Source organism: Cricetulus griseus, chromosome 2 (genome assembly GCF_003668045.3).
Source record: "Cricetulus griseus strain 17A/GY chromosome 2, alternate assembly CriGri-PICRH-1.0, whole genome shotgun sequence".
Lineage (NCBI taxonomy): Eukaryota > Metazoa > Chordata > Mammalia > Rodentia > Cricetidae > Cricetulus > Cricetulus griseus.
Genome location: NC_048595.1, coordinates 375,092,866 through 375,120,753, shown reverse-complemented (window position 1 = coordinate 375,120,753; position 27,888 = coordinate 375,092,866). Strand labels below are relative to the sequence as shown.

General features: G+C 50.4%; 1 protein-coding gene across 1 annotated transcript in view; it reads left to right on the top strand.

Moving 5' to 3' along the window:
• Cacng2 (calcium voltage-gated channel auxiliary subunit gamma 2) overlaps positions 1–23,804 on the top strand; it is a 132,981-nt gene extending 109,177 nt beyond the window's left edge. Inside the window, exons 2-4 of the mRNA XM_035439177.1 lie at positions 5,604–5,687; positions 21,932–22,072; positions 23,269–23,804. Of these exons, the coding sequence (XP_035295068.1) occupies positions 5,604–5,687; positions 21,932–22,072; positions 23,269–23,804 (761 nt within the window). The remainder of the gene's footprint in view (positions 1–5,603; positions 5,688–21,931; positions 22,073–23,268) is intronic.
• The last annotated feature ends 4,084 nt before the right edge of the window (positions 23,805–27,888 follow it).

Sequence of the window (27,888 nt, the reverse complement as noted above, 5' to 3'; positions counted from 1 at the left end):
ACCTGACCCCTCTGAGGCCAGTGACCACCAAACAGGAAGAGACGGTGGTGGACCGGAGGCCAGCCTCAGGAAAGCCGGGTCACACCACTTCCTGTCATGATGTGTCCACGTGAATTTCCCCTGTGAATGACATCCATGTAGATGGAGTGCTTCCAGTACCCACCTGCCTAGTGAACCTCTGCACAGGTACTGGGACAGAAGCCTGGAATCCTGGGTACCCCGGGCTCTGTCCCTTGACTCTCGTAGCCTCATCATTTGGCCTCAGAACCTGCAGGACTGAGCTCACCATGGCCTGTGCCTCTGTGTGCCTGGTCACTCCTGGCTTGTTTGTGTGTGTGCTTTCATTCCCTAAGCTGACCCAGCTGGCCCTGGTGCCCTCTGGAACACATGTCCCAGTGTAGGCGAACTCCCCAGATTCTTAGCCCTGTTCTCTTTGTGTCCCTAAGGCTACAAATCCTTTGCCCCTCGCTGATGTTAACTATCTGCAGGCCATGCCCCGGCCTCGTCCCTAACTCCATAGCCTCACTCTACTGCCCATCTCTCTCTAGCTCCCTACACTCCCTCATTCGCTAAAGAATATAGCTCTAATCTGCTATCTCCTCCTCTTGGGGCATCTTGCAATTGTTCTATAAGATTATAAATCCACTAGACAGTACCCCTGGGGATTGGCCCTGGCCACCTCACCTCCAAGAACCTGAACCTGGCGTGTAAGGGTGTTTGTTTCCCTTGTGGCTGAATGCTGAAATCCTGCTGTGCTTCTGTGCTAATCGTTGCTAGTAACTAAAGGAAGGTGGGCTGGTAGAGGGCCCTCCAGGACAGGACAGAGAGGAGGGAGGGCTAGATGACGCCGTCTTTCCCCCTCTTCCTCCCAAAGGCGGGCCAGCGGCTGTAGTCCATTCACGAGCCCTCGGTTCTGCAGGCTCTGAAGGCCCTCCAGTCCCTTGTGACAGCCAAGAGGTAGAGGGCATGGCAGGCAGTACCTGGCTGTGCTTCCCACCGCTGGTGAGAAAGCTTCTTCTGAACTCCCCTCCCCCACACACCCCTGCTGCCCATGGCTCTAGTGCCATCGCCAAGTACAAGGCCTGGCCTCCTGGTGCTGTGGTTCCTGGGGCCAGTTTCAGAGAATCGTAGATAAGGAAGGAAACCACACTGACTGTGGCCAAGCACTCCCCTTCCAACCAGGAGGCCGGGAAGCATCTACCGAACCTTCTTGTGTCAAAGCCTGGCTAGACAGGGCCATCATTTAGTCCGCAGCAGCCTCATCACACCAATAATTTCTAAAAACTAACTGATTATTTGGGGCTCATTAGCATAATTTGATGTATCCTCTGTGCGTTGACTTTTCACTGGGTAGGCAGTTTCCTAACACACACTTGGCATGTGGGGAAACTAAAAAGGATGCAATTGTCTTGTCTCAGGGATTCCTTTATACAATCTTTCCTGTTGTGATGCACTTCCAGTGGTGCCCCCTCCTCCCCGTGAGACACCTTGACCTTGGCTTTACTGGTCACCCCAGTCTCCACACTCTCCCACTCTCTGACTACCAAGTCTCCCCTTCTAGATCCTTCCCTTGAGCCCCAACAAGTATTTTCCCCAGTGCCCATCTACCCAAGGCTTCCTAGCTCCTGATAAAATAGCATGCACTTGCACACAGGCTGAGAGAGAGAGATGGGGGGGGGGGTTCAGCATCTAGCTTGCCCCTGGGCTGAGTACCTTCAGGAGCTCAGCTACATCTACACACACACACACACACACACACACACACACACACACACACACACAACACACACACACACACACACACACACACACACACACACACATGCTGAACTCATCTCAAAAAAATCCATTCCTGGTCAAAGCAGTTCCGCTAACTGTATCTCACCTGCACCCTGAATGGTGCCAGAGATCAAAGAACCTCAAAAGCAACCTTCAAGCCAGTGCCTGTAGGCCAGGTCACACACATACATAGCAGCCTGATCCATCCCTCTCCCCGCTCCTAGGGAAAAGAGTCCTTCCCCAAATCTCCAAGCCTTTCCCCTCCTCCTCTCCAGTGGATCCTGCTTTCTATGGCATCAGGAAATTAGTAGCAACCAAAAGAGGTGTATTCCAGGTTGCTGTATTCAGTACTGCCCTCCATCCAGTGTGGCATCACTCCCGACACACACATATGCCTTACTTTTGTGTCCTAGGCCTTGCCCCATCCCAGTCTTCTTTCATCTCTTTCCTCTCTCCTGGAGCATTCTCCAGTACGCTATGCAAGCCTTAACACACACACACACACACACACACACACACACACACACGAGAGAGAGAGAGAGAGAGAGAGAGAGAGAGAGAGAGAGAGAGAGAGAGCAGTCAGCCAGGGACAAGCGCTGTAACATGATGCAGAAGGAAGAGAAGGAAGTTAGAAAGGTTCAACGAGGACTCAGGAAACAAGACAAGCAAGTGCAAAGGTCCTGGGGTAGGAAGGAACACAGCAGGTGAAAAGACAGAGATGTACCAAGAGGGAGAGGTAGGTGGGAGGCGAGGCCAGAGATAGGGCAGGCCCTGGCACGTTAAAGACACACAGTTTTCCTTGTGAGTCTTGGATGGTACACAAATTGCAAAGGCATGATGCCATTCGCATTTTCAAAGTTTGGGAAGGGGAAGGCACAAAGTGTAGAAGTGGGTGACTACAGTGTCATACAACCTGGCGGTCTGAGTCTGTCGAGATGGGGTAAAGGGTATGGAGGCATCGACACAAGCCGTGAGGAGAGGTTTCCTCCTGGAAAGGGGGAGCCATGGAGAGGCTCTCACTGCTCTCACTGCTGCTTGCAGAGGCTCAGGCTTGAAGGAGGGAGGGGAGTACAAGACCAAGCTCACAGCTGTCTAGAACACCCCCTGGAGCATGGCTGGGTGGTGGGCCGTCCAGACATGGGCCTTGAAGGAAAGAACAGGCTGCTCACATCTCACAGCCTCCTCTCTCACCTTTGGACACTTCTTCCATGCCTGGCACTGTGCTAGGAGCCACCAGGTCAAGCAGGGATGGGGCATAGGAAGGAACATCCGGCCTGAAGCAGGTGTGGATGAGGCCCAGGGGGAAGTTCAGAGCCCTTGGATGGGATACCAGGGGGTGCCACCTCAAGCCCTGGGCTCCAGTCTCAACCCTGCCCCCATGTTGTTGGGGCCTTGGCCTCAGGGGCCTGAGGCTCCTATGCATAGTCCTCATACAGTTGTCTGTCACAGAGCTGTACTGATGAAATATTTGTCAGATCACATGGAAAGACTTTGAAAGTGCTTCAGAAGGACTGGGGTGTGTGTAACTGAATAGGAGAGAGCAGCTAAGCAGCTGCTGCAAGGGTCTTCCTGGTAGAGAAGGGGGACTGCTGAGAATAAGGTGGCATAGGCCTCTTGTTAGTACCTTCAAATGCAGGAGGGTGGAGAGGAGACAACACACCAAGGCTGAAGAAAGAAAGACCAAAATCCCTGGAAGATTATGGATTCATTTTGACCCTATAAATCTAGGTTAAGTAGCAAGAAGACCCAGTGTGCACTACATGTATGTGCAAGTGTATGTGTGCGTGCGTGCACATGTGTGTGAGTGTACATGCATGTCTTTGCTTGTGTGTACACATGTCTGTGGGTACATGTGTGTGCATATGCATGTGTGTATGTGTGCATACGTGTGTGCATGTGTCTGTGTGTGCTTGTGTCTGTGTGTGCATGTGTCTGTGTGTGTCTCTGTATATATGTGTATGAATGTGCACATGTACGCATGGGTGTGTGTGCATGTATTCATGTATGTGTGCATATGTGTGCATGTGTGTATACATGTGTGTAATCTCCAGACTCTGAAAGCAAACAATTTGCTAAGTTGTGCGTGGTAGCTCATGTTTGGTGTCTCAGCATTAGAAAGATAGAGACAGGAGGATTGCCATGAACTAAAAGTCAACCTGAACTAAATAGTGATTTCCAAGCCAGCCTGAGCTGTAATGTAAATAAATGACAGAAAATAAATTTTAAAGTTTCAAATTGCTGAGTTACTGGAGACTGTATTTATTGGGAGATTCTAGCAATTGTCACAGAAAGGCAGTGGCTGGCACTAGTTTCAGTTCATTGCTCCCACATCAGTCACCAACCTAAATACTCCACCAACTATTCAGGACACGTGTGTGCTCAGAAACTGAGTCAAGTGAAGAAAGATGAGCTGGACCAGGTAGGCTGAGTCTGGGCCATCCTTCCTGCAGGAACTGGTACCAGCCTTGTCTCCACTGCTGCTGGGGACACAGTGCTGGGAAATGCACAAACTAGACCAGAGGCAAAGCTGACACTCTGGTGATGGCAAACTGAATCCCACCTGTCCGTCTGTCTGGAGGCCCCTCCCTCCCATGACTCCCTCTCTCTCTCTGGGTGAACACTCAGTCTACTGGGACCCAGTGCTGGCACTTGCCCGGGACCAGTTCTCCCCAAGCAAAAGTCTGGAGACAAAGGCCAAGTCCGAGTCCTTGTTGCACTCTGTTCCAGCCAGATGTTTCAGTACTGAGGCGCTTGAGCTTCAGCTTTTCCCTGTCTGTGAAATGGAGTGACAACACCCCTCACATGGGCCTCTCGTCGCTGTAGTTCACAAACTAAAAACTAGCATGGTGGCTCAGGCCTGTGGCCCAGCACCAGCCAGGAGGATCATGATGACTGTGAAGCCAGTCTAACTTACACAGAGAAACCTGGAGTCCAAAAAGGAACGTGGTAGAGGGCCAGTGCAGGTGGAAGTTTCCTGTCCCTCCTGACAGTTCCCTCAGCTGCTTATGAAATAACACTCTGAGACTTAATATCAATTACAGTTGCTGGGCCAATGGCTCAGACATATTACTGGCTAGCTCTGTCTTATAAATTAACCAATTTGTATTACTCTGTGTATTGCCATGAGGCTGTGGCTTACTGGTGATACTCCAGCATGTTACTTCTTCGGTGGCTACATGGCATCTCCCTGACTCCACCTTCTTTCTCTCTGTAACTCTGTTTGGATTTCCCACCTAGCTATATTTTGCCTGGCCATTGGTCAAAACAGCTTTATTCATCAACCAATGAAAACAACACATATTTGCTGCATACAGATGGACATCCCATATCAGGCCAGCGCCCCCCCCCCAAATCAGAACTGCTGGGGCTATGGAGCTGGGAAGGGGAATATCCTGCCAGTGCAGATGGGATCCGTCTTCTAAGGACTAGTCTGTTGTTGCATCAGTCTGTGGTGGGCCTTCTTGGGAAAGAATCTGCAACTTGCAAAGAACTGGGTGACTCTCTGCCAAGCGGCAGCACCCCCATCATCCTGCTGGGCTGCTGAGCCCATCTCCCACCCTTCTCAGCACAGTCCTCTACCCAGAATCAAGCCCAGGCTCTAGCTGATCCTCAGAAGGCAGTGAGGACAAGGGACGGAAAGAGGAGACAGAAGGCAGGTTTTGATGTTTGACCCTCAGCTCTGTGCTCAGGCCCACAGTGCATGGATTGACCAGGCAAATGTGCCAGCAAGTGACCCTTGGGAGATCATGGTGTCCAGAAAGGGCAAGTGGGTCCTGAGCCATGCAAACCATGCACTCACTGGCTTCTTCTGCATTATCTTGCAGGGAACTTCAAAGGTCTGTGCAAGCAAATTGATCATTTTCCAGAAGATGCAGACTATGAAGCGGACACCGCAGAGTACTTCCTCCGTGAGTACCATCATGTTTTAATCCCCCTAGCCCGAGGGTCCCTCAAATTGTTCCTTCTGAGACTCAAAGGTCAGGTGTATTCAGAACCCTGATTACAGCAGAGGGTAGGAAACTGCTGCTCCCTGTTGACAGGCCAACTTATCCCCCAGACCCTGAAGCCTCACCTCCTCCAGAAAGCCACCCTGTTTATCATGCTGAGAGGAGAGATGGGGTCCTTGTCTGCTGGGTAACATTCCCCAGTTCTGCAGAGAAGGAACAGCCTCTTCCAACACTGGGCAAGGCACAAAACAGGAATCCAGGAAACATTTTTCAAATAATTGCAAAACCGGCAGGCAGTGACAGTGCACTTGTACTAGAGAGACAAAGGGAGAGAATTTTTCCTTCTCCTCACAAGTCAAATTAAAGTTAAACTGTGGTGTAACCGCTGTGATCTTAAATCCCCCTGAGACATATTATCAAGAGAAAGCATTTTTGAAGCCCCAAGGAAATTTCTCAAGCATCCCCAGAAACCAACACAGACCTTGTTAGTTATCAAAAGGGATTTCCCAGAGAGGAGCTGAGGGTCCTTGAGGTCTGGGACAGCCACACTGAAGGCTCTCGGGTTGCTCAATGAAGGGTTTGCTCAGAGTCCCGGCAGCACCCCGCCTCTGCCTCTGCTCTTCCCCTCCCTGACAGCATCCCAGTTATCATCACCCGGACTCTGTTGATGAAAAAAGAGGTATAGGAGGCACTTTATTATATGAACTGCCCTGTCTCTTTCAGTAATCACTGCTCACACCAGAGGCAACAGCTTGCGGGTCAGCCTGAGATTTAGTTTCCCTGAAAAGCCTTTGGAAAGTGGCACTGGTGAGGCAGCCAGAAAGGGACAGGAGGGGAGCAGGACACAACTTATAGATTATTTATTATTTACTTAATAGTTTTTCAAGACATGGTTTCTCTGTGTAGCCCTGTAGACCAGGTTGGCCTTGAACTCACAGATCTGTCTTGCCTCTGCCTCCTGAGTGCTGGGATGGAAGTTGTATGCCACCATGACCTGGGTAGTTTTTGAGGGGGTCGGGTGAGGGAAGAAAATACCATGACTGTCATCATTTCCTTTTCTGAATTCTCTCGTGATTTGGCTCCTAAGTAGAATTCCCACGGGGCTGTCTGGTTGTCATTATCTATTACTGTATCTGGAGTCAGACAATGCAATAAACATAGGTTGGGTGCCTACTATATGCTGAAGCCTGTACTGAGCAGTGGGGAGGCTTGGATAGACAGGTGAGACAGTCCCTGGTGCCGGAAAGAGCAGGCTTAAGGGGGAAGGCCCTTGGAGACAGCTGGTCTCAGGATAGCCTGATAGAAACAAGACCAGGATACAGTAGTAGGAGGGTGAAGCTGAGCCCCACACACCTGGGCCCCGGGTCTCACCTGAACAAGCATAGTGAGGGTAGAATATTTCATCAGCCAGGCAGGAAGCATCTTGAGGCAGCTTGTCTCATTCAGTATTGCACCCAGAATACAATAGTTGCTCAATAAATCCCTCTCATGAAATACAGGATCCCTCAGGGGCATCCTCTGCAGTGCTATGTCTCAGTTTCCTTGGGGTGAAAGAGAGAAGTGTCTTGGAGTATTGGCTCATGTTGTCCCCACACTGGGATTTGTGCCAGCAACATGGGTCACAAGGTCTGACTTAAAGTTCACTGAGCAATGCAGGGGTTCTAGGGTGTGTATAACAAATGAGCAAACATTTTCTGCAAAGGATGAGATAGGAAATGTTCTCAGCTGTTCGAGCCACAGTGGCTCCATCCTAACCACAGACACTGGAAGCTTTTGAGTAAATGTGCCCTCCACTTTTTTTGTTGTTTTTGTTTTGTTTTGTTTTGTTTTCTAGACACGGCTTCTCTGTGTAATCCTGGATGTCCTAGAACTCACTCTGTACACCAGGCTGGCCTCAAACTCAGAGATCTGCCTCCCAGTACTGGTATTAAAGGCGTGCACTACCACCACCAACCCCGCCCCTTTTCTAAAAGGCAGGGTCTCACATAGCCTAGGCTGACTTTAAACTTACCATAGAGAGCCAAGGATGACCTTAAACTTCCGATTTCCTTCCTTCCTTCCGCCTCCCCAGTGCTGGGATTACAGGCATGAGCCTGATTTTTATTAGCTGTCACTTGTTAAGGAAAAAATGACACAGGATTCGTAGTGGCACTTCCCATCAAAGTCCATTCACAAAACAGGCAGCAGCCTGCCAAGGGTGGTGTGGGTGTGGTGGTCGGGCTAGACAGCTTGGAAAGGTCAAAGCCACTGCTTCTGTCATTCTATGAAGCCAGGGGAGTTGGGAGGCAGGGATGATTTCTCTAGAAGGGTCTTTGCCTTCATACATCTTTTCTGATTCTAAAGCCTCTCTTAGGCCCCTCTCACCCCCGGTCTGTATCCCCATCTCAGACCTTATCGCCCCACACTACAATTTTGCGAATCGCACCCAGCATCCTGGTGAGATAGATGTTTTTTTCTCAGTCTCTGCTCCATGCATGTCTTCACCCCCTTCTAGCACAGTGCCTGACAGGGAGATGGGATCTGGTGACATGCTTCTCTGACAGACCAAGGAAATGACTGGATGGACAAATGGATGTGGAGTAATTCATGGTGAAATAGCACCAAGAACAAAGCAAGCATCAGGCCTTCCAGAAGAATTGCTGAGGGCCAGCTAAGTGGGTGGGGCTCACCTGGAAATACATGGAGCCTGAGTCAGCCCCAGCACAGGTTAGCTCACTTGGTTAAGCCTCTCACTTGAGAGGCTGGGAGAGGGACAGAGTTAGCCCTGAGAGCTCGCTATCGAAGGAAAGACTTGGAACCTAAAGCTCCTGTCTCATTCAGAAGTAGAATGTGCCCTGGGGTTTTGAGGGAGCCAGCCCCCACCCCCTGTCATGCTCCCCACAGAGGTGCTCCCAAAAGTGTTTCCTAAAGATGATACCAGAGTGTAAACTTCGATTCTAAAAACCTCATTCATGCCAGGCAGTGGTGGTTCATGCTTTTAATCCCAGCACTCAGGAGGCAGAGGAGAGATCAGACAGATCTCTCTCTGTGAGTTCGAGGCCAGCCTGGTCTACAGATCAAGTTCCAAGCCAGCCTCCAAAGCTACAGAGAAACCAAAAACAAAAAAACAAAGCAAAACAAAAAAAGCTCCTTCATTCATTCATTCATTCATTCATTCACCGTGACACAGTAACTAATCACCCACTGTGTGCTAGTCAGTACTCAAGATCTCAGGGTGAGGACTTTGGGAAGGTTCTAGTGGAGGCAAGAGCCCGTGTCCCTGCCTGAGATGGCCTCAGAGAATGGAGTGTGATGGCGAAAGGCAGGAAAGGAGTGTCATCTAGCTAAGGGACCAAGATATCCTTTCTAAATGAGGAAAGGGGAACAGTGAGATGATTTCTTGGGAAGAGACAACCTAGTGAAGGAAATCACCAAGCAAAGACTTTAAAGTAAAAACAGTACCCCATCTTCAGGCAACACAAATAAGGCCAGCCTAGCTGGAGTCCAGTCTGAAGCCTAAGGTAGCAGAGACACTTGGCCTAGTGGGTCTGAGGTGAGGGGAGGGTCTGAAAAGGGCAACTGGCCATTAAGGGCAAGGGACTAAAGGGAGTAATGGAGGCAAGGAGACCAGTTTGAGCTTTGAGGGGCAAACAAGGTACAGACCAGAGAAAGGTGAAACTTACAAAGCTGAGGCAGCTAGAGACCAGGGTGAGCTGAAGGCCAGACAGCTGGTAGAAAGCTGGGTACCTGTAGAAGGCTCGGCTTTGAACTCTAAGGAGAGAACTCTGAACAGGACAGAGTGGAGGGCAGGGAAGGAAATTATCTAGGTCAGTGGAAAGGATTCAGCCAATGGAGACACCCGAGCCTGCCCCTTCAAGGCAGCTCGCCTTTAGATCTCTTGACTTGAAGGAACAGAGACAATGCAGGGTGTGCTCCAGAAAGGTAGTCAATCCTCCAGTGGTTACAAGATCACAAACAGCCTGTCTGTCTTACTGTTCCTGTTGTTATGGTAAAACAGCCTAACACCCCAAGGAAGAAAGGGTTTATTCTGGCTCGCTGTTGAAGGGCACAGTCCATTGTGGCAGGAAAGTCAAGGTGGCAGGAGCTTGAAGCTGCTGGCCCCTTCACATCCGTATCCAGGAAGCAGAGAGCGATGAACACAGGCTGCCACTCAGCTCCCTCTCTCCACTTACACAGTGCAGGACCCCAGTAGGGGATGGTGCCTCCCACAGTGGGCAGGCCTTTATACCTCAGTGTAACCAGGATGACCCAGACAGGCACACCCAGAGGCTCATCTCCATCAAGTTGACAACACTAAACATGACACCACCCAACTCTGCTCCACTTAGGACAGTATCAGACCTGTGCCAACACTAGCTCCCCACATCCACTCAGCCCAAGGCCAACTGAAGCACTTTTCTGAAATGAAGCAAGCTCTGAAGATACACAAGTGTGAGCTGAGTAGAGCATGGGCCTAACCAGACAAGCTCTAGGTCTCGAACAAGCCCACCAACAGTACTTACCTGAGTTCCTTGGGACTGAGAACACATTAGTGCCCAAGAGATGTGAGGGTCAAGCTGCCCAAGGCCTGGTCTGGCACCCAGTTTGAGTACCAGCTCCTCCCTGACCCACTGACCTACTGGTACCTTCATCTCTCTAACCAAAGTCACCTGGCTATAAAAATTAGGATATCATCTACCAAATAGTATCATCGTGAGAGTCAGGGGCTGCAATGAAACATCCAATGCTCCATCCCCGCCCCAGATCTCATTTTGTTTCTGACTTCAGTTTTTTTTTGGGGGGGTTTCTTTTTGGTTTTTCGAGACAGGGTTTGTCTGTGGCTTTGGAGGCTGTCCTGGAACTAGCTCTTGTAGACCCGGCTGGTCTCGAACTCACAGAGATCCACCTGCCTCTGCCTCCCGCATGCTGGGATTAAAGGCGTGTGCCACCAACGCCCGGCTTCTGACTTCAGTTTTGAAATAATTTGAACGGAGATTATACCTATTAAAAACAAGACAAAAAACAAACAAAAAAAAAACTCAATAAAGAGCCAGGAGTGGTGGTTCAAGCCTGTAATCCTTGCCCTCAGGAGATGAAGAAAGAGAATCTGGCTCCACCCTCTCCCTCAAAAAAAAGCTATGAGCTTCTCTTCCATCCACACATTTAGTCAGCATGCCTTCTGAGAGCCTCACTGTGTCCCAGGCGCTGTGCTAAGTGTTGGGATGCAGGAGAGAATGCTACAGCGCAAACTCTGGTCCTGATGGAAGGAGACATTGAAGAGAAAAGCAAGCATAAAGCTCCTGAGGTGTGTGAGGACTACAGAGCCATGGAGCCGGAGCCAGAGGGTAGGGGTTGTTTTCGTACAGTACGACCAGGGACGCTTCTCAGAAGCACTAGTATTCACGTTGGTATGAGGCCCCTCACCTCCACAGATGCCAAGTCCCCTGGCCAGGCTGTCAGGTTTCGCTAAAATGATAGACTTGTGAGGAAAGACGAAGAGCCAGCAAAGAAGGGTTTGCCTCAGCAGCAGCTCTGCCCAATCCACAGAGAGTAACTGCTGGGGCATCTGAGTCCCTTTCCCATGTTCTGAACTCACTCCAAGGAAGGCAGAGATGTGAACAGAAGTGGGGGCAGGATGTGGTTCGGCCTGTCCTCTTTGTCACTGGCCTTGAGACTCTTCCCAAGCCCAAGACTACTGTAAGATGCACCACTGTAAACTAAGCCCTGCCAAACCTGTGCCTCCTTCTTGCTGAGGGTCTTAAGCCTCCAAAGAAGCTAACACCCTAGAGACAAGTGTATCTTCCTCCTTCCCTTCCAAGTGTGAACGACTCAGTCTTCCAATCCTCCTGGAGCAGCCTCCTTCCTGCAAGCCAGGCCTTCCTCCAGGTGCTGAGGATGTGGAAGCATCGCGCCTGGCCTCCAGCACTTAAGATTTGCAATCAAATTAGCAAGTTCTGCTGAGTGGTGGTGGTGGTGGTGCACGCCTTAAGTCCCAGCACTTAGGAGGCAGAGGTAGGCGGATCTCTATGAGTTCGAGACCAGCCTGGTCTACAAGAGCTAGTTCCAGGATAGCCTCCAAAGCCACAGAAAAAACCTGTCTCAAAAAACCAAGAGAGAGAGAGAGAGAGAGAGAGAGAGAGAGAGAGAGAGAGAGAGAGAGAAATTAGCAAGTTCATTACAAAGCAGGTTAGACTATGCCATTCTGTGATACAGAGTCCAGCAGGAAAGGTGGAGTTTCTACTGCCAGGATCAGGGTAGGGCTGACAGCCCTCCTGGGGAGTTTAGCAACAATCTGAGAAACAAAACAGAGTGAGCACAGTAGAAGGGGCCAGCGTGCCCACCTCTGCCCTCCTTGTTCACCCACAGCAACTTGAGACAGAGGAAGAGTACAGAGGGTTCTAGAAGGGTTGTGACTAGACAGGAGTCTAAAGATCAGCTCCTGGTCAGTTGAGGAAACAGGGTGTGCCTGCTCACAAGCCACTACCCAGCCTTCCTCAGGGCCTGGTGCAAAAAGGGTCTTCCTGAGGGAAGGGATGTATGGATGGACAGATGGGTGGGTGGGTGGATGGGTGGATGGGTGGATGGATGGATGGATGGATGGGTGGATGAGTGGATGTGTGGATGTGTGGATGTGTGGATGTGTGGATGTGTGGATGTGTGGATGTGTGGATTCATGGATGAATGGTCTTCATCTCTGGCCCAGCATCAATCCTGGGTCACAGTCCAGGGCCTCAGTAATGTGGAACTAATCTTGGGTCCCCTTACCCCCCTCCTGGTTCCAAATACCTTTGCTAAGTGTAATGGTGTGAGCCTCGCCTCACTTACCACTGCCCCCACTAGGGATGAATGGCCACACTGTTTGTCCCACCCAGCACTGTGGGCCATATGATGTGCCTGTTTTGGTGGCCCCTGCCTTTCTTAGTCTGAATGAGGAAAAGGAGGTGTTGGCTAATGGCCATCACCCCCTTGCAAATGCCAGCATATGTCTCTGCTAGGGTCAACATCTGTGCCATGCTCTGTGTCTGGAACCTCTGTGCCCATGCATCTAAGTGTCTGTCTATCTGTATGTATGGATGGATGGATGGATGTATCTAGACATGTCTCTTTCTGTGTCAGGGTCAGGTCTCTGTGTGCTAGGATTGTCCCTGATATGTCCATAAGATGGAAATTTGTGTTTCTTAGTTTCTCCATATGGCTTGGAGTGAGGGAAAAAGAATCAGGGCAACTGGTTACTGTCCACAATCACATATTAAGCACCTACTGTATGCCAGGCATCCAAATCTACAATATTATAGACTTTCATAGTGAAAGACCAATAGGTGGAATCAGGTCCCCTACTCAAGTTACATCCTAGAGCTAGAACTTGAGGGGGGTGGCCAAGACTAATACACTGGAGCTCACACATACACAACCACACATACATAGAGACACACACATACACAAACACACATGCATGCCTACATACACCCTCACACACATACATACACATACATAGCAGCAGAGCTGGGTAACACACACACACACACACACACACACACACACACACACACACACACACACCAGCAGAGCTGGGTACCTCACACACATGGACCACAAAAAGGAACTGAAGGAGAAGGAGCTGAGGACACAACTACCTACCACGTCCCCTCAACATACAGTCACACCTGAGTGAGAGGCCCCTCACCAGAAACTCACCTCAGCTGGAGAGGGCAATTGAAGCAACAGGCCCTCCTCAAGGATCATCATACCACCAGATAGGAAGGACACTGACAGGGAGGATGGAGGGAGCTGACTTAAGACATTGCTCCTGAGGACCCCAAGAGAAGATTGCATAGCCCCTCAAAGAAGGGGATGGGGACAAGAACTCCTGACCAAAGTGGGAGGGGGTAGAGAGGAAGGAGGTGGGAAGAGAAGGAGGGGAGGGGAGAGGAGACCAAGAGGACTGAGACAGGGGAGGAATAGAGAGGAGGGCAAGAAAAGAGAGGCCTTGACAGAGGGAGACGGTACAGGTTTGGAGAGAGGTCTGGCACAGGGGAAATGTTAGGGGATTCACAGGGATGACCCCAACTAAGAAGCCAGACAGTGGTGGAGAGGATGCCATTGATGCCCTTCCCCTATAATAAGATTGACACCTACCTTGGTTAACATTCCTAGAGCCTTCATCCAGTAGCTGTTCGAAGCAGAAACAGGCACCCACAGCTAAGCACTGAACTACGCTACTGGAATCCAGTTGTGGAGAGGGAGGAGGGATGAGCAAAGGAGCTAAGACAGGTCTGGAGAAACAGTGTACCTGACCGACTGATAGCATGGAGACCCTAGTCACAAAGCTGGGGAAACAGCATTGGACCAAATCAAGCCCTCTGAATGTGGGTGCCAGCTAGGAGGCCAGGGCAGTCTATGGGACCTCTAACAGTGGAGCCAGCCTTTAACCCTAGAGCACAAATGGACTTTGGGAGCCCATTCCCTATGGAAGGACACTATTGCAGCTCAGATACAGCAAGGAGGGCTGGGTAGGAGTTGGAGGGGATTTGGGGGTTGAGGGAACATGGGAGGATAAGAGGGCAAGGGAATGAGGGGGTGATGGATATATATAAAAAAAAAAAGAAAATAAACAAAAAAGAAAAAAAAAAAGACATTGCTCCTGAGCAGCCGGGAGCACAGTAAGCACTCAGAAGGCATTAGCCATTGCAGTTACTTAGTATGGCAATGTGTATGATGACTGTAGTGGTGCAGAGAGCAAAGAGGAGGAGGCTGGGATGGGAACCGAGCTGACAGAAAGCTGCCCTTTCCAGTCGGCTCCTCAAGCCAAAAGTAGCCTTTGAGCAGAGACCAGGGGGAGCTGGAACTGGAGCTGCAACCATTGCAGCCACACACACACACACACACACACACACACACACACACACACACACACACACACACACACTGTGGGGAAGGGGGGACACCTCAGGCCCAAGAGCAGAATTTCTGACACTGGCAGGCTCAGAGACAGCTTTGTTCTGAGACAGGACACTACCCACCCTGTGTGTGAGGATTCTGAACAGAGAATATGGTCAGATGCTCAGACTCAAGGCCTGGCTGACTCCTCCACGTGCTGGGCTCAGCTAGGAGAGGAGAGGCCAGCTGGGAGGCAGCAGGCCATAAGAGCCAGGATGTGCAGCAATAGTTGGGTGGGAAGGGTTGTGGTGAGGAGGGGGTGTGCTTACCAATACCCTGGAAGGTAGCAAGGGATGTGAAGGAGCTTCACCTGGGGAAGGGGTGAGTGATGCTGCTCTTCTCTGAGGCAGGAACAGGCTAGGTCCCTGCTTGGTCTTAGGGGTTTTTTGGTTTTGTTTTTTTCTGTTTTCCACTTTGTTCTATGCTGCTGGAATCAAACCCAAGGCCTTGTGTGTGCTAGGCAAGCTCTCTACCTCTGAGCTACAACCCCTGTCCTGGTCTTGGTTTCTGGTAAGATTCTTCTCCTTGCTGGAACATGAAGAACTTGAGGACCCCAAGAAGGAAGGCTGCACATAGTGTCCTACCCCACCCCATCAGCTCAGGGACACCCTCAGCTCAGACTGCGAGACCGTTTGCCTGTAATTAGAGCAGGGATGAAACTAGGTTTCCAGCTGATACAAATCACCCCCCCCCACCTTGGAGAATGTCCCTCCCCACTCTTCCTTCTGTCCCTACCTCCACTTATCCTACCAGATGTTCAAGGGTTTCCTAGAATGCTGAGCTTGGAGTGAACAGGGAGAGGAGGTGCCAAGGTCTAAGTTGGGGAATTGGAACAAAGGGGCCTAAATTCCAGATGGCTATGCTCTATGGTCTTAGGCAACTCACTCAATCTCTCTGAGCCTCCAATGAATAAGGTTATCACTCCCCAGCCACCATGGGGAACACCATGAGGGAAGTCCCTGAATTGAGGTTTGCCTCCTACAGTTTTGGAAGTAAAAGAACTCTTGAATGCAGGCCTCCGGGAGGGCCACCAGTCCTGTGCCTCCATGTCACAGATGAGGGGGAAACTGAGATCCAGAAAAGGTAATGCTGTTCAGGACACTTTCCGGGAACAGGATCGAGGAGCATTCTCCTTCCACACATCCCTTGCCCAACCCTTCAACAGGGTCTAAGGGACAGGGACCTTCCCCCAGAAGTCAGAACAGTCAGGGAGTCTAGTCATATCCCACAGCAAGGAAGTCTCTCCAGGCCCGGCAAGCAGCCAACAAATGCAGGGCAGCATCAGCATTCCTGCCCTGGCCCAGGCCAGTTCCACTCCACCCTCACTCCCACTCCAGTGCTCTTGGCTTTGAGGCTGCTGAATCACAGCCTGCACTTAACAAACACCCACCTCAGGAACCCAAATCCCAAGAGAGGGCCAGCAGCATGGCACAGCCTGTCACCAAAACTGACAGCCCAAGAACAATGTCTGGGACCCACATGGTGGAAGGAAACTCCCACAAGTTGTCCTCTGATCTCCATCCACTCATACACCACAGCACACACAGGCTCTCCCCACCTCTCCCCCACCCATACACCATAGACAGACATATGGATGGATAGATAGGTAGACAGATAGATGGACAGATAGGTAGAGAGATGGATGGATACATAGAAATAGAGGGAGAATAGATAGATAGATAGATAGATAGATAGATAGATAGATAGATAGATAGATAGATAGATGATAGATATCTTTGATCATTTTTAAGGCCCATGAACAACAGCCATACCCTCTCTGGTGTCATAACAGCAGCATTTCCTGACCCCTTGGGGACACGCCCTGCACTTGTTGTTGCCCAGGCTCCTCCCCACAGCAGTTGAGAAGCTGGCTATACTCCTTCCTGATCTCTACACATAGACCTGGGGAAACTGAGGCACAGGTCCAGGCAGCACAGCCATCACAGATGGTCAGCTGTCTCCAGAACCTGAGTGACCGTCACAGTCTCCACATACAGCAGAACATGTAGGAGTGACCGGCCCAGTGCAAACACAGCCAATGCTGCCCCCAAGTAGCCCCCTATGACCCAGCATATCTTCCATGAGGCATCACAGAGAACAAATGGATGCTGAGCACTTGACTGTGTCCCCAACCTGACAGTAGCCTTATTCATCTCCACAGCCACCCTGAGGTAGCTATGGCTGTTTCCCCATCATATAGATAGGAGAGCCAGGGAGAGACCACACAGCCAGTGAGCACTTCTTTTTTTCTGTCTCTCTCTCTGTGTCTCTCTCTCTCTGTCTCTCTCTGTGTCTCTCTCTCTCTGTCTCTCTCTGTGTCTCTCTCTGTCTCTGTCTGTCTCCTCTCTCTCTCTCTCTCTCTCTCTCTCTCTCTCTCTCTCTCTCTCTCGTCAGTCTCTCTGCACCTCTTTCCAACACACACACACACACACTCACACACACACACTCACACACACACACACTCACACACGCACACACACTCACACACACACTCACACACACACACTCACACACACACACCTTTTATTTCACATCCAGTTTCATGATCATTGACCACATCAGCCAAGTGGAACAAAAAAAGGGGGTTCAGGCAGGATACAAGAGCCTAAAATGTTCTTCCCAGCCTAGCATATCTAACACCCAATCTCATTAAAATGGATCAAGTCCCAGTGGGCTAACATTCATAGCATTCAACACTGCACAGAAACTGGGGGGTTCCCCTCAGTGTGCTAATCATTGTGACTACTGGGGTACAAGCCAGGGGAATAATATAGCACTCTTGCCTACAGGAAGGATCCCAGGGACACAGGATAGTCACTACGATGGGGGCCTTAGGAGTCCCCTAGAGCTGTGGTCAGGGGCAGATTTGGCTCTGGTTTCAGGGCCAAAGTGTGTTTCTTTCACTGGTCCTTTTTAGCCTTTTGGCTCTAATTTCAGGGCCAGGGTGTATTTCTTTCACTGGCTCTGATTCTAAGGACAAAGTGTGTTTCTTTGGCACTGTTTTCAGGGTCAGTGTGCATTTCTTTGATTCTGGTTGCAGGGCCAAAGTGTGTTTCTTTGGCTCTGCTCAGGGTGTGTCTCTTTGGCTGACCCTTTTTCCCTATACCTCTTCCCTCTCTTCCTCCCCTCCTCCTCCTTCCCTCCTCCTCACCCTCTGGCCTGGCCTGGCCTATCTGGCCAGTTGGATCTCTCCTTGCCTACAAGTGCAGTTTTTCTAGCCAGCCTGCAAGTCTGAAATCACAGGAAAAAATCTTCTCCCCCACTTTAGCCAATTCTAGCCACTTCCCAAGAGTCTTTCAGACTTACCCTCCTCTGCCCATATCCTGGATTGTACTCACACTGGAGCAAACCCCACTGCTATGGCCAGCAGCCTTCCTCTAGGCCCTTACTCTTGACTTTGCTTCTCCAGCCCTCCGTTAGTTCCCCAGAGCATCCCCATGCCCTAAAAACAAATACTCACTCCTTACCTTGACCCACAAGGCCCCCAGTGACCCAGGAGGCACCACCTGGCTCTAACCCTGGCCCTGGCCCTGGCCCTCCTGGCTTCCTCTCTTCCAGGTCCTCAAATCCTTCTATGAGTGCCTGTGAGTCACTGAACAAGCCACTCATCGGACGCACCACTCCTGGCCGCTGCCTCCACCCTAACCATCCGAGCTCAAACCCACATCACTGACTCAGGACAGCCCACCCTGATCCAGCTCGGAAGGTGTACAGAGCCTAGGCAGGGGAATGCCATGTTTAGATGGACACACCTGGGATCGCAACATATGGACAGATGGCCAAACTTTCTAGGCCTCAGCTTTAGCCTCTGTACAACAGGAGTAAAGGTCTCCATTGGCTGGAGGGAGCAGCTAGCTAATATCCACAAGGGGCCTAAAGCAGTGTTGTCTGCCACACTCTCAGTTCTCAGGAATGTTTGATGGGAACCTGTCACACACATACCCCATGGTGTCCCATAGGTACCTTTCTGTCGGAACACTTCATCCTGGCTCTGTTACTGTCTGATGACATGTATAACCCTTACCACGACACAGTTCCATAAAGATGGGGCAAGACTTGATTTCATGCATTCGGGAACTGGACACAGGGATGGCACTCCCACCATGCAAGAGCAAAGAACCCTCCATCTCAGACAGCCATCACTGTCCCAGCACAGTATGCACTGTCAACCAGAAGGGCCCGGCCACAGCCACCAGGCAGTATCCCAGGGGCTGGTGTGAGTGAGCTTTGAAAAGGCAGACCCTGAAAGACACAAATTCTCACAGCAGAAAAGGCAGAGATGAATATCTGGTTGTTTTGAGAGCCTCTGCATCAGGGCAGGCTCCTCTGACAAACACAGGTATGCTGTGGGCAGGAAGAGCCACTTCCTTGGAGAAGGGGGACAGAGTCCTCCCTCTGTATCCATATGGAAAGGGCAGAATCATCTATGTAACAATCCACGGTGCAGATGGAACCAGAGTCCAGTTCTGCCCACCTCCCAGCTCCATCCTAAACTCCTGGGAGAGCTCTGGTGCTGTTCTAGATTAGAAATCCTGCTCAGTGGGCAGTGGTGGCAGGCCTTAATGCTAGCACTGGGAAGCAAAGATAGGAGGATCTCTGTGAGTTTGAGGCCAGCCTGGTCTACAGAGCTAGTTCCAGAATAGCCAGGGTGGTCACACAGAGAAACCCTATCTTGAGAAAATAAGGAAATAAGAAAGGAAGAGCTGGGCATTGATGGTGTACGCCTTTAATCCCAGCACTCGGGAGACAGAGGCAGGCAGATCTCTGCGAGTTCGAGGCCACCCTGGTCTACAGAGTGAGTGCCAGGATAGGCTCCAAAGCTACACAGAGAAACCCTGTCTCGAAAAACCAAAAAGAGAGAGAGAGAGAGGGAGGGAGGGAGGGAGGGGCCCTGCTCACTAGCTGGGTGGCCTTAAACAAGTTGCCCCACCTCTCTGAACTCAGTTTTCTCCTCCCTAAATTACAGCAACATTGTAATGAGTGTTAGGTCCCCACTCAGGATCCAGCACAAAAGAGTGTCTCTTCTCCAGGCTGTCAGGAAGCACCCACCATCCCAATGTGCTTATCCTGGTGGGAATTTAAGAAGCTACGAACTATTCGTATCATACATGTGCATGTGAGTGTGTGTGTGTGTGTGTGTGTGTGTGCGCGCGCGCGCGCGCGCGTGTGTCTCCGTGTTTGTGCACATGAGTGCCTAAGTCAGGTCCAGTTAAAAACAGAGTGCATTTTCTAAGAATTAGCTTACAAGAGAACACATCTCCCTAAGTCCTGGAGAGGAAAGCAGCCCTGTCCCCAGGGTGTGTCAGCCTCTGGCCCAATTTCCATCTGTGGAAGAGATCTGGACATAGAGCTCTGCCTGCCTTCAGGTCCCCTGCCCCCACCCTAAACCTGTCTACTTACTGAAGAGCAGTAGTGAGTGGTTAGACTCTACCATAGGTGAGGGGTGGGAATACAAGGAACTCCCTAAAATTCTGTTTGAAATCCCAGGTCTGTCCCCTTTAGTATCAGTACTGCAGAAGCAGGCAGAGTTCTGTGAATTTGAGGACAGCCTGGTCTACATAGTGACTTCAGGATAGCTTGGGCTATATAGAAAGATTTGGTCTCAAAAAAGAAAGAAAAAAGGGAGGAAAAAGAGGAAAAAGAGCTGTCCCCTAGCTAGCATGGCCATTCATACCTATAATCCCTGCACTTGAGAGATTGAAGTGAAAGGGTCCCTGGTTCAAGGCTAGCCTGAGCTACATAGTGAACACCTGTCTAGAAAGAGAGAGGAAGAGAAGGGGGGAGGAAGAGAGAGAGAGATGAGTTTTTTCTCTCACAGATCCTCAGCCTTTGGCCACCCAAAGGTACAAGGACAGGGACATACCTGGCATCTTTACCCCCAAAATACCATAACCAATCCCTGGGCTTGATTCAAAGGATCGCCTCTTACTGGCCCCAACTTCCTTAGAAGCCACTGAGGGAGCCATAGAGCTGCCAGAGCCTGGTGGCACAGGTCTGTCATGCTAGCACTCAGAAATCTGACACAGACGGATTGTAATTTCAGCGGGCTACGAATTAAGTTCAAGGACAACCAAGACAATTTAGAGCCTGTCTAGAAAGGTAAAAGGAGAGCTGAGTGTGCAGATCAGTGGTAGGGTACTTCCTTAAGATGTGGAGGGCCCCAGCTCCACCCCTTCCTGGTCACAGGGAAAGACATATGATTTTGCAGGGATCCTCGGAGCCTCTGTAGACTGGCATTCATTAAATGCTGGTTCCCACAGACACACCAGCGGCACTCCCCCATGCCCTCTTGCTGCCCTGTAGCCACACTCCCCTCTATCCCCTCTCTTTTAAGATACTCTATGAGTCCTGCCAGCCAGGCCTTCCTCGATCCCTCAATCCAAGGCCCTGAGTATCTCGTTTCCACTTGCTCTTTTTAATGAGCCTGTCTGCCACCTTTTCTGGGCCACTTTGCTTACTCTATGAGTATGCACTAGGGGTCTCCTGTGTCTCTGAAAAAGTGAATGAAGAAAGAAGCTATAAAAAGAAGGCATACGATGAAAACATACATACAAGCAAGCACTGGATATGACAACTGTCATTTACAGCCCAGTGAACATATTTTATAAATCCATTACCTGAACTGACTCATTTAACCCTCACAAAGCTCCTTGGAGACAGACCATCCCTGTCTTACTGAGATATGGACACGCAAGATGACATCCCCAAACTTAAATAGCTAATAAATGCTACAGCCAGACTCCAGTCCAAGCCCTATGACTCCACCTGCCTCCTATTATGCTCAAGTGCCCCCAAGCACCAAGGAAGGAGCTAATAGATTTTATATAAAGAAGTCAGGGAAGGTGTCGCCGAGGAGGAGACTTTGAACTGGGTTTTGATAGATGGGTAAAAGTTTGCAGAAGTAAAGAGAACAGAAAAGACATCCCAGTAATGACGCTAATTACGGCATTAAATGATACATTTTAGGAGGCTGGCTTGTCAGGGCAAGAAAACATGGAGACCAAAAGGCAGGAGGATGATGGAGTGAGTGATGGCCAAGTGACACAGGCCCTGTGTATCTGACAGAGTGCTGGAATCTGATCCTAAAGGTCATGCAGAGCCTTTAGGGGACTTTGAGCTAGGTAGGGACCCTCCTTCCTTCCCTTCCTCATAGTGCTCAGCCACCTGGACACCAGGGCTGTATGCTTGAAGCCCTGAACCCTATGTGCCGGCCCCCGACCCAGCCTCCCCGAGTCTTCCATCTCCCAGCCCCTCTCCCTCACTGAACCTCTGTGCTCTGTGTCCCACAGGGGCCGTGAGGGCCTCAAGTATCTTCCCAATCCTGAGTGTGATCCTGCTCTTTATGGGTGGCCTCTGCATCGCAGCAAGCGAGTTTTACAAGACACGCCACAACATCATCCTGAGCGCTGGCATCTTCTTCGTGTCTGCAGGTAAGGCAGGGGTGTGTGTGCATCAAGAGGATGGGGGTACGGTGTCTCCTGCTCTGGCTATAGGCTGTGTCCCAGGTGAAGGTTCGACTGAGGCTCCAGTGCTTAGACCCCCACACAGACCCAATGCCACATCTTCCTCCTTGAGGAAAAGGCTGACGCCCTGGTGACTTCCAGGGCATCAGGCCAACCCCACTTGCCCTCTGACCTACCAACACATGCAAACTGAGGAAGAGGCAGATAGAAAAGTACCAAGGGACCTTACCCTTCCCCAATCTGTCCCATATGGTATCCGGCTGCACCCTGAAATCCAAGGAAGACTGCTCCTGCCCCGTATCATCCAGCCGGTAGAGCAGGCAGGCCTTACAGTCAGATATCTTAGGAGTTACATGACCTATCACAAGGGCCTCAGATGCCCAGGGAGCAACAAGAACTGTATCATAAGCCATTTAGTAGGGCTGGTTGCCACCTAAGAGCACTGGCCATGTTCCCAGTGCCTTCTCTTTCAAGAACATTCACTTGTGTTCCTTCATCGAGCCTTCTCTGGGTCTTGCAGGAGTAAGGCCTGGCCTTAGCCCCTATTTGCTGATTGGGAAACTCTGACCATGGCCACTGCGTCCAAAGGCTTCCGGGCCCCCCTTGCCTTTCCAGCTGCAGATTGAACACAGAAGGAGCTTAACTAACCCCTCCGTGCTCCATCTCGTGCTCTATCTCGCCATCTGCAGCCTGTTTGGGGAGCACTGGATAGGGAAAGCAATTGTGAGTACTCAGTTAACAGTACCTATTGCTATCACTACACCATGCTTCACAGGATGCCAACACCGGTCCCTCCCCTTGTTGCTTGATAAGATATTAAGACGGGGCCAGCAAGATGGCTCAGTGGGTAAAGAAGCTTTCCACCAAGCCTAATGACCTGAGTTTCATTCCTGGGACTCACAAAAGAAGGAGAGAACCAACTCCCAAAAGGTGTCTGACCCCCCCACACCCAGGCCATGGTCCACTCCTACCGAAATAAATAAAGTTTAAAACTTGAGAAAGTAATAGGAAGATTCGAGGTGTACCGTCCCCAAGTCCATCTCTGCATGGAAGTTCAAGATCAAGCCCCACACCCCACCGCACCACCCACTACCCACCACCCACTCCGCACCCTGCCTCTCCTTCCCGTAGCATCTCAGGCTCTTCTCTCTCTTCCCCTCCAGGCCTGAGTAACATCATTGGGATCATCGTGTATATATCAGCCAATGCTGGAGACCCCTCCAAGAGTGACTCCAAAAAGAACAGCTACTCCTACGGCTGGTCCTTCTACTTCGGGGCCCTGTCCTTCATCATCGCCGAGATGGTCGGGGTGCTGGCCGTGCACATGTTTATCGACCGCCACAAACAGCTGCGGGCCACGGCCCGTGCCACCGACTACCTCCAGGCCTCTGCCATCACCCGCATCCCCAGCTACCGCTACCGCTACCAGCGCCGCAGCCGTTCCAGCTCGCGTTCCACCGAGCCCTCTCACTCCAGGGACGCCTCGCCCGTGGGCGTGAAGGGCTTCAACACCCTGCCGTCCACGGAGATCTCCATGTACACCCTCAGTAGGGACCCCCTGAAGGCTGCCACCACGCCCACCACCACGTACAACTCGGACAGGGATAACAGCTTTCTCCAGGTCCACAACTGTATCCAGAAGGACAGCAAGGACTCTCTCCACGCCAACACAGCCAACCGCCGGACCACTCCCGTATGAAGACGGTGGAACCGGGGGACCTGGGAGGCTTGGCCCGCGGGCGGGGGAGGGACCGCAGCAGCCACGGGGAAGACCTTCCACACGCAAAAAAAACAAACAAACAAGCAAACAAACAAAAAAACAAAAAACAACAAAAAAAGAGAAAAACATAGCAAGTAAATTTTAAAAAAAGAACAAAATACAAGAGGAACAAAATCAAAACCACAGGCTATGCGGGGAAAATATAACCGAGGGAAAACAAACTTTAAACAAAGCAAGAGGGATAAAATTAAAATAGAAAATAAATCTAAAAGAAAATGCATGATTTCCCATGTACCATTATTTTAACATTTAATAAAAACCAATTTAAATGAAAAAATAAAAGGGAACCAAGATAATGTAAAGCAAAAAAAAAAAAAAGACAAAAAAAATGAAAGCAAGAGAGTATTTATTAGGGTTTTATGTTGCCTTTGTTTTTAATTTTGTTTTGTTTTAACTGCAGGGAGAGTTTAAAAATAAAAACACATTCTTTTCCCTTTAACCCCAGAGGAACCTGCCTCCCGGGGAGAGTAAGGGTAGAGACTCAGGGCCCCCAAGGCCAGGGGAGCAATGGTCACTGCCAAGCCCCTGGATCCCTGGCAGGGCCCTGGGATGCTGGGGAAGTCCAAAGGCTCTGCAGCCAGCTCTACCCAGCACCAATAGGGCAGTCGCAGGCCTCCAGGTGACCCAAGCCCTTGGTCCGCCCTTGTCCGTTAGGTGCCTGGAGGTGGTGCACTTGGGGCCACCCAGCCCCAGGTCCCCAGTCCTTAATGGTCCTTAACCCACTGTGATGACTTCCTAGGCCTTGAGGAAGGAGAAGGGATGACTGCTTGCCGCTCATGGAGAAGCCAGATCCCTGGAATCCTCAGGGGGAGCGTCTGGGGGTCAGTAACCCCAGTTCCTGTCCTTGGGGGCAGGAAATACCAACCCCCAGGTGATACAGAGCAGCCGTCCCTCCTCACCCCTCACCTCAGGGTCACTAGATGACTCTGGGGCGATGGTGGACCCCCACACTCACAGGCCCCCAGTCCCCTGGGAAGGGGGCTCTTTGACCCTTTGGGGGTCTGTGGACTCACTGATGCCCCTCTGGGGACTCAGTGAGTCCAACAACGACATTGCAAAAAGGTTTCTTTTTACAAAAGAAAAAGGAAAAACAAGTGGTGATTTTTTTTAATAAAAAAACCACAGACTATAAATAAATGTAAATATATAATAAGTGAATTTACTTGCAAGAAAATCAAGTAGTATTTTTTCTTTTAATTCTTTTCCAGCTTTAAACTGTGAAAACAAAAATCGGGGTGGGGTGGGGACTTAAAATTTAGCAGGGAACTTGTAAAGTCAAAACAGAAAACAAATATAGAAATCCATTAAAACAAACAAGTAAAACCCATTGGGAGAGATGTGAGCTGGGCACAGAGCCAGAGAGAAAGGAGAAAGGGCCTTCCATCTTCCTGGGGACTGCAGAAGAGGTCTCTCTTCTTACCTGCAGGGAGGTGCTGCTGATGGAGAAAGGAGACAACCCCCACCCTGCTTCCACCCACAGCCACACCCACAGCTCCCTAGGCTCAGTGCTGCAGCAACCACTCATGTTCACACTCAGTGGAAACCCTTCCCATCCAACACACAGTCAGAGGTGTGGCTCAAGGGAGCAGACCTGTGCCCTCCAAAGCCATGGAAACTAGCTCAACAACTCCATCACTGGCCTTTGTGCTCCTGTGTGCCCCCACACACACACTGTACCTTGCCTACACGTGAACACACTCAAACACATGAGCACACCACGTTCTCGTTCATGGAAGGGCTCCCATCCGTATTCTAGACTTCATTGCTGTGTGGCCTCTCTAGACCTTGGTGTCTCACTGTCAGCTCATGGACAGACTGGCTTGGACTCCAAAGGTCCACTCTTAATTTGCATGTGACTTTTAAGATCTGCCACCAGCCCAATCTAGTGGAAAATGGCCAGAAACACTCAAAGCAGTTCTGATGGCATTGAGAGCATTCCTAAATCTCTCTCAATCTCTCTCTGTGTCTCTGTCTCTGTCTCTCTCTCACACACACACACATACACACATACACACATACACACACACACACACACACACACACACACACACACACACACACCATGTGCCTCCTCACTGTGTTCCCCGGCCCCCACCCCCACATCCAGTATCAAAGCAAAAATTCACATATGTGAGCAACCTATCCTGCCATGAAGACGGGGAGACGCACTGCCCCCCAAAGCTCCTCATTTATCTTCCCTTTTTGAATGTTATAACCCCAGTCATAGTGAGTGGGGGAAGCTTCTTTGAAAGATGGGTCCCCTGCTGTCTCTGGGGTCAGTGAAAAAGCAGGTGTTCTGGGGTGAAAGATCTCCCTGTGTGGAAATTAATGTTTGCAGACCACTCCCAGGCAAGTGTCAGCCCAGATAGGCTTACACCCCAGAGTGGATTGAGGGAGCACTCAGGTTTCCCCTTCTCCTTCCCCAAAATGGTAAGGGCCAGATCAGACAATAAGAACCAGGCTAACCATTTCCTAGCAGCCTCAGTGAGAGATTACCCTCCACCCTGAGTAAGAAAGGGCCCTGATCAAAAATCAACCAGCCTCCTGCTTGACTTTGCTGTCCTGACACTGGCCTCTGCTCTGAGAGGTCTCTAATGGAACTCTCTGGAATTGGAGGGCATGCTGTGGAAGACTTCTATAGCTTCCTGACTTGTGTCTGGAAGAGGAGCATTCTCCTCCCATGTCCACACAAGACAGACCACCTGCTAGTCCAGCCCAGAAGTTCAGGGGAGACCTCAGGCCCCATGACTCAGATATGTGGGCCAGTTAACATGCAGGGAGGTCAGAGCAGTTTCCAAACTGGGCAAAAACAGCATCTTATCCCTCCTCATTCAGCCCTGCCCAAGCCCCAGCAGATTCCAGACCACCCCAGATCAAGGCTTAAAGACAAAGGAAAGGGCCATACAAGTAAGCGCCTCTCTCTGGAGAAACTGTGGCCCCAGCTCCCTGAGCTCTGGCCAAGTATTTGAGCAGCAATCAAACTTCTTCCCAGTGAGACCTGGAGTCAGGCCACAAAGAAGACTTGTGGGTGAAAGGTAACATCAGCACAGCTGACCAAGAAAGGGCGAGGGGGCCTGGAGGGATGGGGCAATGCTCTCTGTGATGACAGACAGCTCATACCCAGCTCTGATCAATTCAAGAAACCAATTTCCGTTTTATTTTCTTGGTGGGTCATTTTTTTTTCCAGACTGTTAACAGAAAAAAAAATTTTAAAAAGAAGAAACCTAAAAACAAAACAACAAAAAACAAAATCCTGGTACATGAAATAAAGATTCTTTTTTATAGCTTGGTCCTCACTTCCATGAATTCCTTTAATTGCTTGCCCAACTCCTGGCACCCCATTTAAAGCAGCTCTCAGAGTTGCTGTGAACTCTCAGAGTTGAGGGGTAGTAGACTTAGATGGCATGTGTAAGGTGTCCCAACTTCCAAAGACAAGAATCCCCTCTCTTCAGCATTCCTTAGTGACAATTGCATGCCTCCTGTGATAGGGGCCTTGGCCCCTCAAAAGGTGGCAGAGGCCAGTGCCAAGCAGCTTTGTGGCAAGTCCCTGGTGTCACGGTCCATCCATTCACTTCACACTCCAGCAACACTGGTCCTTTCCAACGTAACTGTGCCCCTATCTTTGAAAGCAGAGCTTATACCATCCTTGAGTTCTCCCCTTGCAACAAACCAGCCCCCACTTCCCCCTTGTATGTGAAGCCTGGAACAGACACAATGCTGGGGTATGCTCTGAAGGCTTCTTATGGATGAGACTCTTTGGAGGCTGCCACAAGAATAGGGAGGGTCTTGTAGGAGACTCTCAGCTTGACAAAGTGGAAAAACTAACAGGGAAAAATGACCCAAAGGATTTGATCTTGACCTTGGAGAGAGGCCCTATATGATGGGCGAAGAACAGAGCCATTGTCCAGCCCTGGCTAGTCAAGTCACAGAAGGAGGGCCTTTAACACCTCTAAATGTGACTTGAATGCTTCATTTGGTTCACTTCTCACTTTAAAATCTGTGA